This window comes from Dermacentor silvarum, chromosome 3 (genome assembly GCF_013339745.2).
Source record: "Dermacentor silvarum isolate Dsil-2018 chromosome 3, BIME_Dsil_1.4, whole genome shotgun sequence".
NCBI lineage: Eukaryota > Metazoa > Arthropoda > Arachnida > Ixodida > Ixodidae > Dermacentor > Dermacentor silvarum.
Window position 1 is genome coordinate 16,801,453 of NC_051156.1, and position 19,348 is coordinate 16,820,800.

The 19,348-nt window shown below is 48.2% G+C and overlaps 1 protein-coding gene across 2 annotated transcripts in view; it reads right to left on the minus strand.

Annotated features, from left to right (window-relative positions):
• LOC119444234 (ARF GTPase-activating protein GIT1-like) overlaps positions 1-15,611 on the minus strand; it is a 149,118-nt gene extending 133,507 nt beyond the window's left edge. Inside the window, exons 1-4 of one of the 2 annotated variants that reach the window (XM_049663219.1) lie at positions 15,432-15,611; positions 9,733-9,866; positions 6,694-6,803; positions 3,471-3,573 (exon numbers count right to left, since the gene is read on the minus strand). In XM_049663219.1, coding sequence (XP_049519176.1) covers positions 3,471-3,573; positions 6,694-6,803; positions 9,733-9,866; positions 15,432-15,489 — 405 coding nt within the window. In that variant the 5' untranslated portion in view covers positions 15,490-15,611. Of the gene's footprint in view, positions 1-3,470; positions 3,574-6,693; positions 6,804-9,732; positions 9,867-15,431 lie in introns of those variants that run through there. The other variant, XM_049663220.1, reaches the window with a different exon arrangement.
• Between the last annotated feature and the right edge of the window lie 3,737 nt (positions 15,612-19,348).

The window sequence follows — 19,348 nt, forward strand, 5'->3', positions numbered from 1 at the left end:
GGCGATACCTTTGAGCACATGAGAAACCCTCTCGGACTCGGACATGTGCTCGTCAACCTGGCGGCAAAGAGCAATAACGCCCTGAATGTACGAGACGTATGACTAGGAGGATGTTTGTGCACGAGTTGCAAGTTCATTCCGCGCAGCAAGCTGCCGACCAGTGCTGTCACCGAAAAGGTCACGGATCTTCTCTTTGAAAGAGTCCCAGCTGGTAATTTCCGCCTCGTGCGTCTCGAACCACACCCGCGGTGGGCCATCGAGGTAAAAAAGCACGTTGGCGAGCATAAGGGTCGGGTCCCACCTGTAGCTGGCACTGATCCGTTCGTAAACGTTGAGCCATTTGTCGACGTCAACCCCATCCTGGCCGGAAAATACTCCAGGATCATGAGCAGGAGGCAGAACGATGTAGGTCGGAGCGACGGGAGGGGCAGGGGGTGAAGACGATGTGCCTGCACCGACTGACATGGTCGCAAGCGTGATGAGGCGGCCGTTGCGAAGCTCCGTGATCGAAACAGGAAACTACCCAGCACCTCCACCAAAAAGATGTTACGTAAAACGGCACAAGGCGGGACTATTTACACTGTATTTACAGTATGAGAGAGACACAGTAGCCAAGATGGTGGACAGCCACCAGCACCAGAGAGAACCGTCTTCTTCGTCGTCTGCCCCAGAATGAATGTCTCTCGCGTAGCAATATGTACATGGGCGTCTGGCATTTCTGATCCATCGAAATGCGACAGGCTCAAACTTGTGCTTCTTGTGTCAGCGGCCGTGTACTGTGCACTGTACTGTCACGGCGGCTGTGATGTGATGATGTATCACGGCCGTGAACATTTACATTATACGCTGCATCAGCGAGAACCACATTTCTTAGTTGAGGATTGAAGTGTTCAGAATTGTGTTCATTTTTCTGTGTGATCTCATGCCAATAGTGCTTGATGCCTTGTTTCATTGCTGTCTGAATGGCACCTGAAAGTGTGATACCGCTTCTTGTCATTGTTTTGTTTTGCATTTACTCATTTCCTAATGTATTTTACGGTCTCATTGTTCGTTATCAATGTGTTCCTGCTCTTACCTATTTTGATTTGTTTATTACAAATGGTTCTTATGGCAAGCAATGCCAGCAACGAGTTATGGCTATCACGTTGCAACAATTGTAAAAATGTTGACATAGAGTTCCAGCAACGAGTTATGGTTATGTTCTGGTCACAAGTGCAAAATGTTATGTCAACATGGAGTGCCAGCAAAAAGTTATGGCTATCACGTTCTGTGCCACAAGTGCAAAAGTGTTATGTTGACATAGAGTTCCAGCAACGAGTTACGGTTATCATGTTCTGGTCACAAGTGCAAAATGTTATGTCGACATGGAGTACCAGCAAAAAGTTATGGCTATCACGTTCTGTGCCACAAGTGCAAAATGTAATGTTTATAACAATTGATGGGGTTTAACGTCCCAAAACCACGATATACACGAACCACGAACCACGTCCCAAAACCACTATTCTCAACAGACCCGACTTCAAAGGTGGCTCAGGTTGGCTACAGCGTTTCAAAGAGCGTCCCAGCATTGCTGGCCGGGGTGTCACCAGTGAAAGCCGCATGGTGCAGGTCAGCAGTGTGCACAGGTGGATTGAAGAAAATTGGAGCGACATCACGACAAGGTACCATCCCTGTCACAAATTTAATGCTGATGAGACTGCTTTGTTCTGGCAAATGCTTCCAAACAAAATGCCGGTGTATTGTGATGACAAGTCTCCTGGCGGGAAAGTAAAAAAAGCCCGAATATCGGTGTTGGTCGCCACCAACATCGATGGATCGACCAAGCTTCGACCACTCGTGATCGGAAAGAGCTAATCGCCGCGGTGCCGAAAGAATCACACTTTCTGTTCCGGTGAACTACAGGTCCAACGGGAAAGCTTGGAAGTCAAGTGAACTCTTGGCAAGTGGCTCAAATCCCGGGATGACGACCTGGTAAGCCAAGGCAGAAAAATCTGCTCACTCATCGCTAATTGCTCTGCTCACCATTATAACGTCAGCGTCAGCAACATCGCACTGAACACGTCAGTGCTGCAGCCTTTAGACCAAGGTGTGATTCGTGCACTGAAAGCAGGCTACTGGAAGCGCCTTGTGCAACAGCTATTGCTAAATCTTCGCACCGGCCGGGAGTTGAAAATTGACCTCCTGGGCACAATAATGATGCTGAATGCATCATGGAACAAAGTCAAAAAAGAAACAATTCAGAATTGTTTCCATCATTCTGGACTCGGTGTTTCTGGCGAGGCTGGTGCAAGCTTATCTGGAAATTGGGATGAACCCCTCGATAGCGATGAACCACTCGAGAAACTTGATTTGTTAAGCCTCCCGAGTTCCCGGGTGCCGTTTGGGATGGGACTGAAGCAACATACTTCGTCTCCGTCGACGACCATGTTGTGATACCGGAGAGCTTGCTGACGAAGACATCGCTGCTGATCTGGCTAGGGATCTCACCGGCGACAATAACTGCGAGGACCCAATGAGTTGTGACCCTCCCACATGTTCCGATGCACTTCATGTGCTGAGTGTTGTTCGCCGCCACTGTGCACCCATGTGAGGCTGTGGGCTCAGCTGTTCCGAGTCATTTGACAACACTGAAAAGCGTATGCTGAACAATGCTTTGAAAGTGAAAAAGCAGAAGATTGGCGACTATTTCTGACACTAATATGCCCGTGATACATGCATTTAGAAAGTAAAGAACACTTTTTAATGAAGTGCGTTTTGTACATTGTCAAATTCTTGAAACGTTCTATATTGAATTACGTGATATGTCGAACTAAACAAGGGTGGTTGCTTGGGCTAGTTGGTATTTCATGGTAAAAAAGACGTACAGTGCGAAGGACAAGGACTGAGAGAAACGACAAACACTACTCTGTGTTTTGAGTGTTTGTCGTCTCTCTCAGTCCTTGTCTTTCGCGCTGTACGTCATTTTTGCCATGTCAAACTAATTGCAGGTTTTTTGCGAGTTCGATATACGGTATGCAGATTTGACTGTACAAAAAGGAGAACAAAACTTGCAACACAAATACTCACAAGCACATCTTACACATCCATGTGTTCTACAGTGCACCAGTTTATTGCAAACAGGACTGCGCAGGTAACGTTGCAGGGTACGTGACCTGTTGCAAAGAACGTGTTGATTCTGCATAGCAGATGGTGCAGAGTGCCTTCATGTACTTCACCGATTGTCATTGTGATATGTACATGCCGTGCATGTCCCTTATCTGCTGACATGCTGTGCAGTTATCTCACACTACATCGAGAATCCAAATCCAGGAGGCTGTTAAGTGCTGCAATGTGTATCACCTGTTCTCTGCCCGAAGAGAACAGAAGGATGCTACTCTCCATTACGCTGCAAATACGTGCACGGAGGTGCCATCAAAAAGTAGTTAAAAAGTGAACGACCAGTGCAGAATGCAGAAGAAGTAGTAGTCCACCTTGCTGAGGTCCTCCTGGGTCGGCTGCTCCCCTTCTTTGGCCACCCGGTGCACAAACGCCAGGTTCTGGTGCTTGGCTCGGATGAACTCGGACTTGACTGGGCTGTAAGCAGATGGGCATGTGGTTGGCAACTACAGTGCACAACCAAGCGTGCGTGCTATCTGTAATCCGTGTAGTACGCGAGAAGCGACGTGCTGCCCGAGTTTAGGATGACAGATGAGTGCACAAAGTGAGCGCTTGCAGTGCGGCAAGCGATGGGTCCAGATTGCTCAGGCCCCGGTTAACTTGCCAGATGGCTGCCTTGTGAACAATAACAATGCTTATTTCCATGTTGGTTGAGTGACCCAAGTCGGCGTGAAAGAGGTTCGTTGAAGAGTGGCACATATGTACAGTCGCGAGCTAAAGTTTGTGGACCAAAGGTGCCACGATTTTATTTTTTTTTCTTCGCAGTCTGGGCATTCCGGCTGAAATCAAGAGTGCACGCCTATGTGTACATGTTTGGCCAATACAATGTATTAAGCCAATTTGAGGCCGCGGAGCTGTGCTTGAATATATATAAATTTTTTGCTGATGCCGTGATCTCCAAACTTTTGCTCGCGACTGTACACATTGCCATACCACTCAGTGCGGGTACCCGGACTGAACCCGGTTCCCTCAGCAGAGCAGCCCGATGTGCAACTCATTCGACCCAGTGACCTAGGTAGGTGGGGAAATGGTTATGTACAAACATGCATGCGTACATACATCGCCCCCGGAAAGTGTGTGAAGAACGCAACCGGCATCAAAAAAAAAAAAAAAAGCTGTAAAATTTATCTGGTGCTGGGTGGAATCAAACCTGCATTATATATATTATTCAGACAATCTCATTGGGATGCATAATCAGCTACGTGCCACGCACGGACTTCGTGGCGCCGTTCTTACATGGTGTAGCTTGTCCAGAGGGCAGTGCGATACATAAGCTCGGCCTCAGACACGATGCCCTTTGGCAGCGTTGCTACGTGGCTTCAATGCTAATCCTACCAAGTCCTCTTGAGACGGTTCCTGCCGGAATTGTTTAAGCCTATAGATCCCTTCACAAATGTGCAGCATTTTGTCACTTCTGTGTGTGTTCACTGCACTGAGGCACTCAGTAAAGATGTGAGCTTTGTCGACGAGGGTTTCAATCGCATCGTGCACAGCTTGCAGCTGAAATATTAATAAGTCCAGACAGTTCATTGCATAACTGAGGGTAGCTTGGACCTCAGGATGTACCAGATGTAAAGGGCCCCTCCTCAGGCCCCATTGCAAATTTTGGTTTACACTGGAATCTGTAAAAGGCTGTTTAAAAGCATTTTACCAAAAGAATTTGTCACATTCGTTCATTATTGAAGGAAACAGAATAAATTAACTGTCCTGTTACTATGAGCGTCAGAGCCAGCAGAGACACTCTCTGCCTCTAGCAGCATTCCTAAGTGGAGTTGTGTATAAACCGCACGCACGCGATGTTGCGCGCGACAGCGACAAGCGACGCGACGGAGATGGCTGTCGTGTTCGCTCGTCGCCTACAAGTCGTACCGCACGCGAGCGACGACTTTGAGCGACATCTCCCCGGTGTTGCAGGTATGAGGGCAGCAAATATGTGCCAAAACTGCCGTGACGCGTGCTTTATTAATTTAAGTTGATGTGTTTTACTGTAAAGAACAGCATAAATTCTTCTAAAGGTCTTGCACTAGGTTCTTATCCTTGTACGTATTAAAATTTTGTCGTTTGCTCGTTCCGTGCGACAACCGGTAGTACTTGACTGATGTACATCCTGTACCGGCTTCGCGCTATTGGCTAGTCGCTCATAGCACTTCCGGGCGACCGAGCGACGAATTCTAGATTTCCAGAACTGAGCGAGTGACAAGAACCAGCGATCTGTTCGCGCGATGGCCCGTTTCGTCGCTCGTCGCCATCGCACACGAAATCGCTTTCATGTGGTTTCGGCTTTAATTCGCCGCCTTATCCCAATCCAGAGCCGAAGGATGTACCACGGCATTGAGCTACACCTCCTTTCTTGAGGTATTGCGCCTTTTGCAGTGGTTCATTAGTCAGTGAGTGATGAAACACACACCACGAAGAGGCATTTGACCGTGGCTCCCTGGCATTTGGTTTGCAATTTCAGCTGTTATCGTGGCGTGCAGCAGTGTAATACTTTGCAGACAGGACAGTCGGCGCATCATGTATATGCTACGGTTGTTTGTTATATATGGCCAAACCTGGTGACGGGCCCTTTAAGAAAGCAGAGTTCTCCCTTGTGGGTTAGCCCAGGTGTAGATCACACACCAACCACCCCCAAGGTAAGTTCAGTCTGGAACCAGTTGAACTTTTCGTGTGAAACTACTTTAGTGCTGATTGTTGTGTAACGTTATGATAAACGAAGGTGGTAGTTATGGGAGGATCTCCATGAGAATGAAGCACTGCGACTGTTGGAATGTGGTGTCCTTTAGTTTTCTTGCTTGCTGTCACTGATGAACAAGCTCTGCAATGGTGTGTGCGCTCTTAGCATTGTTATAGATGTTGGCCCACATAACCTTTGCCATTAAATGGTATCGTATCGCATATAAAATGCCTAAAATGCACAAGAAGCTTTTTGATGGGACATCCAAGGAACTTTCTCGGAACCCATGAGCAAATATGTTCTTAGCTGAAAGCAGGATGCCGACTTTGTTTCTGGCACCAGAATATTTCCACTCATGCACTGTCCTGTGCAGATAAAGAATCTCTGTAAATATATTTACGTCCTATTACGCTCTCCACTACTGCATGCATTTTGCTCAATGCCTTTCAATTCTTTCTTGAAGTTAGCAAAAACTCATGCAATGAAAGGCTGCAGAAAGCCACAGCCTGTGCTAACTTTTCATGTGAATATTATGTAAGAAGCTTTTTCCATAAGTTAAGTTGCGAGTAAGTGCCTTGTCCTTGACTATGTTCTGCCTTTTTGCTAAGCTAAGAAAGTACACAGGATGAATGTCAATCAACTAGCCATCTAGCCTAGATTGATTTTATCATTGATATTCATTATTTTTGACAGCCCAATTGTTCAAACATTTTTGCAGCCCTGTCCATCTCTAAAAAAATATGTTGGTCTTGGTTATTGCAATCATTTGCGCAATCAACATGCTGATCGTATCCCTAATAGAAAAAGCGTTATTGATAAGAGATTTCAAGCACAGCATAATAAATGGGGGAGTCACGACGCACTGGAGGCTGTCACGGGCGCTGGGCTTGCGTCGTCCAGCTGCCTTGCCCGGCTCCAGCAGCTGGTGCTCCCAAATGGCGTTGGCGCCACTCGCATGCAGGCTGTGCACCATCTGCAGCAGCAGGTGAGGCTCAATTTTGTGCAAACACAGATTATCAAGTTCTTACATCATCATCAGCCTATTTTTATGTCCACTGCAGGACCAAAAGCTTCTCCCAGCAATATAAAATTGCCCCTGTCTTGCGCTAGCCGATTCTAACTTGCGCCTGCAAATTTGATAATTTTATTAACCCACATAATTTTCTACCTTCCGCAACTGCATTTCCCTTTTCTTGGCACCCATTCTGTGACTCTAATGGTCCACCCTAATCTACCCTATGCATTACATGGCTTGCCCTGCTCAATTTTTTTTTTCAATGTTAAATAAAATAGTATATCTGATCCACAGCGCTGACTTCCTGTCTCTTAACGTTATGCCTAACATTTTTCATTCCATCGCTTTTTGTGCAGTCCTTAACTTGTTCTCGAGCTTCTTGGTTAACCTCCAAGTTTCTGCCCCATATGTTAGCACTGGTAGAATGCAATGATTGTACACGTTTCTTTTCAATGACAATGGTAAGCTCCCAGTCAGGATTTCGCAATGCATGCCGTATGCACTCTAACCCAACTTTATTCTTCTGTAAGTTTCCTTCTCATGATCAGAGTCCCATGCGAGTAAATGCCCTAGATAAACATACTCCTGCACAGACTCTGCAGGTTTACTGGCGATCATGAATGCTTCTTCACTTGAACATTGAACATTACCTTTGTCTTCCGCATATTCTTCTTCAACCCTACTCTTGCACTTTTTCGGTTAACGGCCTCAATCATGTGTTGCAATTCATCCCCAGTGTTGCTGAACAGGACAATGTCATCTGCAAGCCGAAGGTTGTTGAGATATTCGCCGTTGATCCTCACTCCTAAGCCTTCCCGGTCTAATAGCTTGAATACCGTATTTACTCGCGTAATGAACGCACCCCCAACTTTAGGCGTCAAAATTTGCATTTTTTTTTCTCCCGCGTAACAAACGCACCCTAAACTTGCTGCTGTGAAGTAGGAGAGACACAGTATGATTCAGCATCCGATATGGTGTCCGGCGGGTATGATTGTATCGGACACCGTATCGTACCGTGTGTCTCCTCCATTTATTGCGATAGCAATCATCACGATCGCGGCTCTATCTCCCACTTTCGCGGGAGGAAAGCGGGGAGGAAACGTGCCATAATTCATCGCGTGCATGGTGCTGGTGGGAGGGGAGGGAGGGAGGCGGTGCAGCAACTGCAGATTGCGCGGTCGCGCGCGCCCTATCTTGAAAACGATCTGCGTCGCAGGCTGAGTCTAGGTGCACCGGTGGCTTATACCTTTGTGCGTGCTCCGTTATCGCCACTCAGTTTGCTTTGAACTTCGCTCGCTGTTGCTACCGCGCTTCCTCACACCAGCATTTCTACAGTGAGTGTCTGCGGTCGTTGAGCGTGATTGGTTCATGTTTGCCTGTGCGCACTGACACCATGCTGGTTAAATTACTTTGCAAGTTGACACGGCCGATAAACTTCGTATAGCTGTCTACGCATTTGCTATCGCAAATGATAATTCGCCTTTCGGGCGAAACTGCGACTTTAGATCTAAGGTGATTGCGGAAAAAAAGATCGCTCAAAATTATACCCCGCGTAATAACCACACCCCCCCACTTTACGCATATTATTCGACAAAAAAGTGCGTTCATTATGCGAGTAGATACGGTACTTCTTTTAAGCATGCAGTGAATAGCATTGGAGAGATTGTCTCCTTGCCTGACCCCTTTCTTGATAGGTAACTTTCTACTTTTCTTGTGCAGAACCAAGGTATCTGTGAAATCTTTGTAGATATTTACAAAGATATTCACGTATGCCTTCTGCACTCCTTGATTATGCAATGCCTCCATGACTGCTTGTATCTCTACTGAATCAAATGCCTTTTCATACAGCAACCCAACAAAAAGGAATGAAAATCTTGAAAGGGTAAAAATACACAACTCAAGTTAGGTTCCAACATTGAGATGGAAACACATGCATCTTCTGTTCTTTCAATGCGCAAAATTTAAGCAGACGTTTCAACACCAGTTGACATCTATACAATTTGAAGCACTCAATGTTTGATGGAGAATAGTTTTATCAATGATACAAATGTTCCGCAGTGAACAATTATTGCTACTGTGATGTGCTGCAAATTGATGCTGTTTGTTGTTGCTGTGCATACCCAGTGACTCAAGTTGACAACAAAGAGGTTCACTGAAGTTGTACTAGGCTTGGCTAAGTTTTGCTAGGAAATGCTAAGTGCTGCTATGCACGGTATTCCACGCGACGCGCTTCAAGATGAGCGGCTTCTTCAGGTGTCCAGATCATCCGGTGGCCGGTACGTTAATGCGACATCAGATTTCAGATAATATTTTTGTACTTGGGCTATGCAGACTCGAACATGGGGCACCACAAAAAATGAAGACACAAGGAAGGAAAAACGCAGCACAGCGCTGGATTACAACCAACTTTAATGCTAGTTCTCAAGTCAGTGCTATACTTTAATTTTCCTTCCAATTATTTGGTCATTTGCGCTGCCCCATCAAGATGTTCAACCAGTACCAACTTGCCCAAATGTCAATTCTTCTGCACGTACGCACAAACAGTTTGCAAAACTTGCCAAATTCAATCTTTATCTCCTTCAGAATACAATGCAGACCATTTTTACCGATAAAAAGTTAACTAAGCCTAAGCAAACATCTATGATGCAACAGCAAGCTGGAGCGGGAATTTTAAGGCGGCATCACCGCCCGTCTTTTGCTTTTACCTCTTCTCTGGCTCACGAAGTGCCATCTCATGGTAAGGCATTGTGGAAGGGTGAAATCATTTTTCTCTTTAGTGTCTCTCTGTTGCCATAAGAATTCCCACACACTAAGTGTTCTTTTGTTGCTAGCTCTTGAATTTGCAAAGTTTGTCAAAGACAAAAATGAGTGAAAACTTTTGGCATACACTCAGCTGTGCTGGTGCCCAGGATGCCTTGTGGAGGTGGCGGACACGGGACACATGAGGACCGAGGCTGCGATGCACGCTGCAGCACTCATCACAGAGCAGCAGGCCTCGGCTCAGGGACCCCCACTGGGGCTCTGCACAGGACAAGCACATCTTCTTTGGCCTGGGATGGCACATTTACGAGGTGGCTGTGGCCAGTTTTCTGACAGCTCTCGGAAACTAAGAACGCTGTTGTGGCTACGACTGGTCATATCTCGGGTTGAGTGGGCAGTGTTTTGGTCAGAATGCACGGTAAATATTAATGTAGTCACGGTGCAATCAAACAAGAGCCAACACATTTGGCTGCTGAGGATTAATGAGGGTACACGAGAGAACAGATGGAAAGGAATGGGAAGAGTACAACACTGTAATTCTCAAGCAATTGCCCGAAAAAAGTCACAGAGGTATGAAGGAACGATAACCAGGCTCCGAACAAGTTTTAGAATCATCTAAAGGCACTAGGTAGAATGTCACACAGGGCCGCATAAAGGATGGCGAGGGTAACTTTCTAGCAAATGAAGCTGCAATGCCATTTACAGTTAAACCTGGATATAACAAAATTGACAAATTCCCGAAAAACTTGGTTATAAAGAGGATTTCGTTATACGCAGGTTTGGCACGAAAATTCGAAAAAGAAACGCTTACCGTATTTACTCGATTCTAACGTGCCCTCGATTGTAACGCGCACACGTTTCCTCCAGAAACGGAGTCCAAGATGGCCATTTTGTCCTCAAGAGTCAATATCTTGCGTGTCTTCGTCGAAGCACTCATCCTTGGAATATCACACGCGGTACTGGATGTGTGGACGCGTGTCGTTTCGCACAAGCACGAGGTGTCGGAAACGAAGAGCGAGCGACACGATGGCGTCGTACCGTCGTATAGTGTCACCTAGTGTCAGGTTAGTGAAGTGCAGAGATGATGATGATGATATAAACTTTAATTTTCGAGACGGTGTTCCCGACCGTTTGAGCTGTGGATCACTCTAGGTGGGAGGGTCCCTCATTCCAGGAATCCTCTGGCCGCGATAACATCCTGGGCTCTGGCGACAAGACGTCGTTGTTCGTCCAGGGCCGGGGTGGAGATCTTGGCCTCCCACGTCTCGGCGAGGAGGTTCACGTCTTCGGACGTTGTATGTTTGGTAACGGCGTCTTCGGGGTGCCACGGGCACTCTAGTAGCAAATGCGCCAGAGTGTCTGGCACGGCGCAGATTGGGCAGTTGTATGTGTGTAGTGTCGGGTGGATGCGATGCATGAGGATCCCATGGGTGTACGTATTGCTCTGCAGTCTTCGGAATGCGGTGCTTTCCCTTTCGTCAGTTTTGGATAAGGTGGCGGGTACACCCTGCGTCCCAATCGGTAGTGTTGGAGGATGGCGTTATACGTGGGGGGTATTGTCTCCGTTTCCGTTGCGTCACCAGGCGGTCGTGGGTCTCGCGAGGCGGCGAAAGAGGCCCGGTTGACGTGGTCGCGGGCCGCGGCGTGTGCCGCTTCGATTCTCTCAAGCCCCTCGTGCCCTGGTACCCACGTGACGTAGGTGTAAGGGAGCGGAGTGCTTCTTTTCTGCAGAATTTTGACTGCTTCCACCGATATTCGGCCTCTCGTGTAATTGCGTACTGCGGATTGGGAGTCCATGAAGACTGCGACCGCGTTCGTGCTCGTGGTGGTGGCGAGGGCGATCGCCGCTTCTTCCGCTGTCTTTGAGTTCCGCACCCTGACTGTGGCGGATGCCAGTTCTTTGCCTCTCGAGTTAACCACACTCAGGGCGTAAGCAGTTTTTCCCGGGTATTTGGACGCATCTACGTAGCGAGCATCTGGATCGTGCTTGTGGCGTCTTCGGATGGCATCGACTCGAGCGAGCCGGCGTCCCCGATGATGCTCGGGATGCATGTTGCGCGGTAGTTTGTCGATGCTCAGGGATTCTCTTAAGCATGGCGGTATCTTGACCTTGCGGTCCGCGTTGGAGATGTAGCGTTCTAGGTAGCCGAGGCGCGCAAGGACCGATCTGCCCGTCGGCGTGAGCTTCAACCTCTCGAGTTGGTTGGTTTTCTGGGCTTCCACCAGCTCTTGCCAGGTGTTATGAGCACCCATTTTGAGAAGTCGGGTGGTAGATGCCACAGGTGGTAGACCCATGGCGAGCTTCGTAGCTTTGCGGATGATGACATTGAGCTTGTTGACTTCGCAATTCTTGAGAGCCAGGTACGGGGTTGCGTACGTTATTCTGCTGGTCAGTAGAGCTTGAACGACTCTCAGGGTGTCTTGCTCCTTGAGACCACTGCGTCGATTGGCTACTCGCCTTACGAGGTGTGTGAGTTGGTAAGTTGTGCGTTGGAGCCGTGGGAGCGTGGCGACTCCTGATCCATCTCGGTGCAGGTGCAAGCCGAGTACTCGAAGCGAGGCGACCTTCGGTATTTGGATCCCGTTGAGCGTGACACATGGGACTGGAGCTTCGTAGGTGGGAGGTCTACTCCTCGTGCGTGCCTTGAGTACGAGTAGCTCCGATTTCTCAGGTGCGCAGTGGAGGCCTGCAGCTATCAAGGTAGTGCTCGATAAGATCAACCGCTTCTTGAAGGCAACGTTCTTGCTCTCCGGTGCTCGTTCCTCGCGTCCAGAGCGTGATGTCGTCCGCGTAGAAGGCGTGACGCAGGCCTGGGATGTTTTCGAGAAGCCGGGGGAGCTTGAGGAGTGCCACGTTGAATAGGAGGGGCGACACGACGGAGCCTTGCGGCGTTAAGTGCAGAGACTTGCGCCGTAACCAAAGGGTGGCTCTGCCAGTTGAAAAAAAAAATTTTTTTTTTCTTCGGCAGCATCAACTGGAAAAGGAGAGTGCCGGTATGGCTGGCTAGGCCAGCTGCAGCAAGTGGCGGGATCAGGTTTGAATGAAGGAAGGGGGAAAGGTCATGACCGCGGCGGCAAGATCACCGGGTCGAGGGATGCAGGTCCGCCTCGCACATGCACACGTGCGCTCGCTCTCGCCTCACAGTCGCTGTGAATTCGAGGGCGCCAAGCGCGACGCCACCGCTTTGCTTTCCGTCGCGGCGGAGAAGGTGCTTCCGGTTGCTGCTCGCGCAAAAATGACAAAATTTGGGGCGAAATCTCTAGGTTGTCGGTGGAGAAAATTCGTTATTTCGAGGGGTCTCTCGCTGCCACTTCGTTACGTAGAGGTCTCAAATACATGAGTTTCGTTATGTAGAGGTCTCAAATACAAACGGCGGAGAATAGAAAAACTTCGTTATATCCAGGAATTCGTCATAAGCAGGTTTAACTGTATTTGTGAACAATTAGGAGAACGCCTTAAAAAGTTTGAAAACACAGGCATTGCTCACTTTAATAGTGCCTGTTCTCATAAGGATGCTTTTTTTACATAGACATGATAGACTGAAAGAAGGGTTTCTAAGCATACAGCGACAAAGGATACCACTGTGACTCATAGTTTGGTAAGGCACTGTGCCGCTTATGCTTGGAACGAAGCGAAATCAGACAGACCAGGATGGGCTGGCAAGGGGAAGAGAAACACAAGATCCAGTTTAAGCTTATTTGCCCCATTGTCCTTTATACAGTTGCCAACTAACCAGCTCAACCATTTCGACAGCTTCACAGAACCACCGCTAGCACAAAGTGCCATTCGATAATTTGGACTCAACCTGACCAACTGCATGCTAATCCGGCCACCGAGTTGAGCAGAAAGAGCGATACTTTTGCTTTTATAGGTCACTGGCCTAAAGCCCCTCCAACTTCGTAGAGTAGCGACATCCTCAGGAGAACGCCACCTCTGCGAGGACTGCTGCCGCCACGCCCCTATTGGCCCACCGTTGTCACATGGGAGCACATGCACTCCTCATTTGTTTATATTCTTGCTCTGTCGCCATTTCCGTAGCAAAAGTGTGACTGAGCTGGTGCAAAACATGTGTCGTCCATTTGTACTGTGTACGGTGTAGGTTGCGCATGTCAAGATTTCAAATTTTTGACAGCGAAAGACATTGATTCGTGCTGTTTCCAGTCATGAGCTGGTTTGCCTTCAGATGATGTTACCAAGTCGGTGAAGGCAATAAGCTCTTCGCATTACCTGCCAGCAAATGTGATGGTGTGAGCGGGCCCGTAGCCAGGAATCTTTTTCGGGAGGGGGGGGGGGGCACTTCCTGAAGGTCTTGACTATTTGAGGAAAGCACCTATTTTTCTGTAATTATTTTCTAATTATTTTCGGTAAAAATTGCAGTAAGTAAAGTATGTGACTTTTTAATACTATTTTATGAATACTTCTATATATTTAGTTTAGAGATGAATATGCCTAATATTTGTAGGTGAGCAACTCATCTCAACGGATTGCATTAATAGAAATAAAACAGCGTTACTCAGCTCTGTGGAAATGGGCACGGAAACATTAAAAAAAAATGTTTTTTGTTGGGGGGGGGGGGGGGCAGGCCCCTGAGCGCCCCCCCCCTTGGTACGGGCGTGGTTGTGAGAATACATCGATGCGTCGAACTGGTCCGGAGAACTTGGAACTCTCCCACTGATAGCAAAGTTTGTAATGCAATGCAGAAATGCAGAAGTGCTACTCTAGGCTTGTGTCTAAGCATACAAACAGTGCTTATAAAACCAACAAAAGGCCCAGAGTTTGTTCCTCAAGCTGCAGTCTAGCACTTTACTAAAGGATGGCTATATGTTGCATGTTAAACATAGTTCAAACTAAGTTTTCTCATATGTCTTGATGTCCCTGCAATTTGAGGCAGATAACGTATCAACACAGACCACAAAGTGTTTACACAAATACACATTACCCTCAGCAATAACTCTAATGTGTGGAGAAAAGGAAGCAACGTGCTCAACGCACAGCGCCATATGTCCAACGAAATTATCGTTGTCTTCTGTTGATGCGACCCACGTGACGTCCATTCTCGTAAAGAGAGAGAGAGAAACAGGACAATGGCTGACACACTGAGAAATTAACATTGAGTGCATTTGTGACACAAATGCACTGTGCGTTTCGGTGTCCAATGTTTTTCGTGCAATTTGCGTTTCTTACCTTAAAACAGGTGGAAGCTGGTATGCGTATGTGCTTTTATTTGCGATGTGAAGGCTTGGGCTAGTTTACACAAGTCCACATCTTTTATTTCCACGTATTCATTACATATCAGCTTAGAGCCTGCATCCGTTACGTACTGTGTTCCCTTTGTAGTCTCCCAAGCAACTTTTTGTTGGGCACTGTCGCGCAAACACCTGTGCGCGTCACAAGTGCGAAGTACTTGCTGGCACATGTAGAGCAATACGGCGATAAAGTGACCAGAGCTAATTAACACGAGACGCGACTACCAACCGAACGCTTACGCATCTTAGAGAGCAAAACAAGGATATATGTCAAACACTAACCAAACATTACAGGGATGGCCGAGGGACCCGCTACAACAAAACCATCAAAGGTTCTCGGGATGCGCGCTGCCGTTTTTTCCTTTAATGCATGCTCTCGCACAGGGTCGCTGACAAAGCGCCCTGCTTTCCTGATAGCTGCACGATGACAGGCCTTCCGGCTTTATTGCAGCTTGCTCCAAAAAAATAGAATGTCTTTACGTCTGGAGGAATCCGCAGCAACTACTCAAGTTAAGACAGGCATGTCTGTATACAAACTTCGGCCGATGACACGGGCAGCGGGTGCGTCGGCACACTCACCAGAAGCGCCGCAGTCTCCACACACGTCAGCAACCATTCGCAGCTTTCCTCGTGACATAGGAGCAACATGAAACACCACCAAAGGCGCCAAAACCACACCACAACCCCCCACAACGAACAGACGACGCCCGGCCGGCTTTCAGCGAGCGGCTTGGCACGGCTATGCACGGCCGCTCCTTGGCCGCTTTCTCATTTCTCTCCCAAAGGCTTGGCCAAAATTGGCTGGGCGGTTCCTTGCAACAAGGTCCGTAGGGTGAGCTAAGTCTGTGTGTGTTTTATGCTGGGGAATCTTGCTTCTAAATATGCATTTACCTAATCTCTGAGGAAATATCGCTGGGAAATCTTGCAAGAGTCTTGCTTCTAATTACAGTGTACTAGAAGAGTGTACTAGAAAAATGTCACAGTTTCGCCCTGAGGGCGAAGCAATGAATGCGATAGCAACACAGCAATGTCATACGAAGTAAGGTGAGCGGCTTTGGTAGCAATATAAACATGAGCTGATTAAGTAAGCAGGTGTGCTGCGGCGTAAGTAGACCGACATGAAGAGAGACTCGATGACCACGAGAAGGCGCGTGTGAAACGGTGGTGTTGATGAGAAGCGCTTCCCGTGGGCAGCGCGTGCGAAGGGACACACCTGTAGCGCTGCACTGCCGATCCGGGCAGCATTGCATGTGTAGCGTGCGTTGGAAAATGTGGCCCGACTATTACTAACTGAATGAACAAGCGTGGTGTGAGCGCGCACAAACAAACATGAATAGATCACACTGAATGACTGCAGACAACGACTGTCAAAACGGTGGCAGCAATAAGCGCCTACGCCGCAGCGGCGAAGTTACGTGCGGTCTATCGCTTCAACGGAAACTGAGCGGCGAATGCACGGCGCATAATGGTCAGAGCCGTGGGGAGATAAGAGACGGTGCGGGCGGAGCGACGAGCGTGGTTGTTGGCAGAGGAGAAGTGCGCCTCCCCCCCCCCCCCCCCCCCCGCTCCCTCCGGCGCTGGCTTCCCGCTTCCTTGCTTGCGCGTGGGAGATTGAGTGCGTTCGCTCTCCATGATAGCGCGCGTCCCCGCACGCTTCCGCGCGGGCATACGGCGCGCGGCGAAGATTTTATCTATAGGGGAGCTCACGGCGACGGCGACGGCAGAAATCCGGTTGAAGTGTCCATATAATTGTTATCGCAATAATATGGTTGAGTGGGACGAGCGGCTGGGGCGGCGCATGCTTTGCCGTGAGGCGCCCGACGTGGAAAAATACTGGGGCGGCGCTGCGGTCGAAGTGGATTGGGCCTCATCAAGGTCGCGCCGTTGGAAACTGCTGGCGATACTGTTCGGCAGGGTCATTCGTACTACTTCGCGTGCTGGTATTTGCGTTCAGACCGCTCAAATGGGGTTCATAATTGCATATGACATGTATTTATGCTATAAGATTAAATTACATTCTTTCTCTTCTTTATTTATTTTTTATTATTTTTTAATACCGCTCGGTCATTGCGCGTGCATTGCGGCCGCAGTGTCGGCTTTCATTCTACTATGTTATTGTACGGTTCCCTTCGGAGAAAAAATATTTTGCGATAGCAATTATATGGACACTTCCACCGGATTTCTGCCGTCGGCGTCGCCGTCGCCGTGAGGTTCCGTATAGATAAAATCTTCGCCGCGCGCCGTATGCCCGAGCGGAAGCGTGCGGGGACGCACGCTGTCACGGAGAGCAAACGCACTCAATCTTCCACGCGCAAGAAAGGAAGCGGGAAGCGAGCGCCGGAGGGAGCGGGGGGGGGGGGGGGGGGGGGGGGGAGGAGTATTGTTATAGAAAAAAAAAAAAAAAGCTGCAGCGCAACATTTCATTCAACTTTTCGCCTTTCTCGCGTAACAGAATGCGGAGTAATCGTTAAGGGGTCGTTAATTATTGCAGTCGGACCTCGAGCGCCGAAAACGGTTTTCGTTAATTAAATCAAATCAAAGGGGAATTTTATTAGACAATAATATAAAAAATGCGTACAAAGATATTTGATCCCATAGCCTAAAGCGGCCATTCTATATGCTAATATTTGGCCCTAAGCCGTACGTGGATTTTTTTTCCAGTCGATACTTCAAAAAAAGAAAAAGAAAAGAAAGTCTGCGCGGTAGCCTAATTAGTGGCTATATAATATAGTGGATACGGTCTTGAGCACGCGGGTTCAATCCAGGTCGCGCAATTCGATGGGAACGAAATGGAAAAAGACTCGTGTACTTCTATTTAGGTGCACGTTAAAGAACCCCAGGTGGCAAAAACTATATAAACCGGGTGCCTTAATCATATCGTGGTTTTGCCACGTAAAACCGAAGAACTTGCTTATATTAAAAAAAGAAAAAAAGCAGGTGACTGCGTTCTTTGGCTTATTTCTGGGGGTGTCAACAACATAAATTATTCTCGAGTCTGATTTTCGAGAAAAACATGCTACGCTTGTTGTTTACCTGCAAGAGTTTACCTGCAAGTAAACTCTTGTTGCAGGCGCTGACAGTTCTCGTCGGAGCTCACGCTTCCTGAGATATTGATTAAGCGGCAAGCAGCGGAAAGCCCAAATCGGCCGGAAAGGCCAAAGCGGCCGGAAAATTTTTTCCGCGCCTGTCCAAGTTGCTCACATTTGTTTTTCTACCGCCGCGGCCGCCGCTGCCGTTTTCGTCCAGATCGATCTAGTCTGCGTACGTTTGTCGGTGTGGTGGCGCTCATTATCGCATTATTTCGAGCGGTATGTTCATTCTTTGACCCACGTACCGTCGTCAAAAGTGATCATTTTACGCAACTTCGCGTGTCATCTGCGACCTTCGGTAAATTCCTCGTTGGCGTTCCGTAATTCTCCTCACACGGGCGCGGTAGCGCTGAGTCACAGGTTGGTGCCTAGGCGTCATAATATTTCTTTAATAGCTTTTATTTACAAGTTGTAATAACATTTCATCATTTCGTATTGTCGGCGCCTCCAGAACACCACAGCTAAAACCCGGGCTGGCCCTTGTGTTGGGGCTCGCCATAGCCTGCGCGTCCTACGTGAGACCTACGCTCCCAATCTATCGTCGCGACGAGAAAAGCACCCCGCGACTTCTGCAACATAACGCGTACACGTGCGAGGATAATTATGGAGCGCCAACGAGGAATCTGCCTAACTATTGTCTGCCATGGAAGTGAAAGAAGAAATGGCTTTTATACTTCTACCTACTTGTTTTCTAGAAATGGACATTGAATAAACGGAAGACGCGGACATCTCGGAAACGGCGGTGGTGGGTTCGCCTGACTTTGCAAAAGCGCGAGAAGTTAGGTCACGCCAAGGCTTCGTTGCGGCACCTCCGATCGCGCGACGTTGAATACTATCGCGAGTATTGCTGACAGTACGTTTTAGTGCCACTCTTGTAGAGCAAGGGCTGGTTCTTGATCGCGTCGATCAGCATTGCAGCCTACACTTTAGGCGCCATGTTCAATTTTACGACCGGTTGTTTACATGCTAGTGTGGCTTCCAGTGAAGCACAACGACTTTCCGCCGCGTTTCCGCTTCGCCATGGCGAAAAAATCAGCCCGAGACCGATTTGGTTCGCAGCCTGTTTTTCTGCCTGTTTTGCCGCCTAGGCGGGCGGATTTTTGCAAGATTTTGCCGCTTCCGACAGTGTGAACGAGACCAAGCGGCCTAACCGGCACCTGAAGGGAAGCGGCGGAAATGTATACCGGAGATTTCGACCACCTGGGGTCTTTAACGTGCACCTAAATCTAAGTAAACGGGCCTCGAACGTTTTCGCCATTATCTAAAATGCGGCTGCCGCATTCGTTGCTTCATTTGTTGCGCATTTGTTGCTTCAGAATGCGGCCGCCACATTATCGCCCAAAACTTCACAGAGTGTCAAAGCCTTGACAAACACCGTGACAGTTTTTTCCATATGCAGACATGATT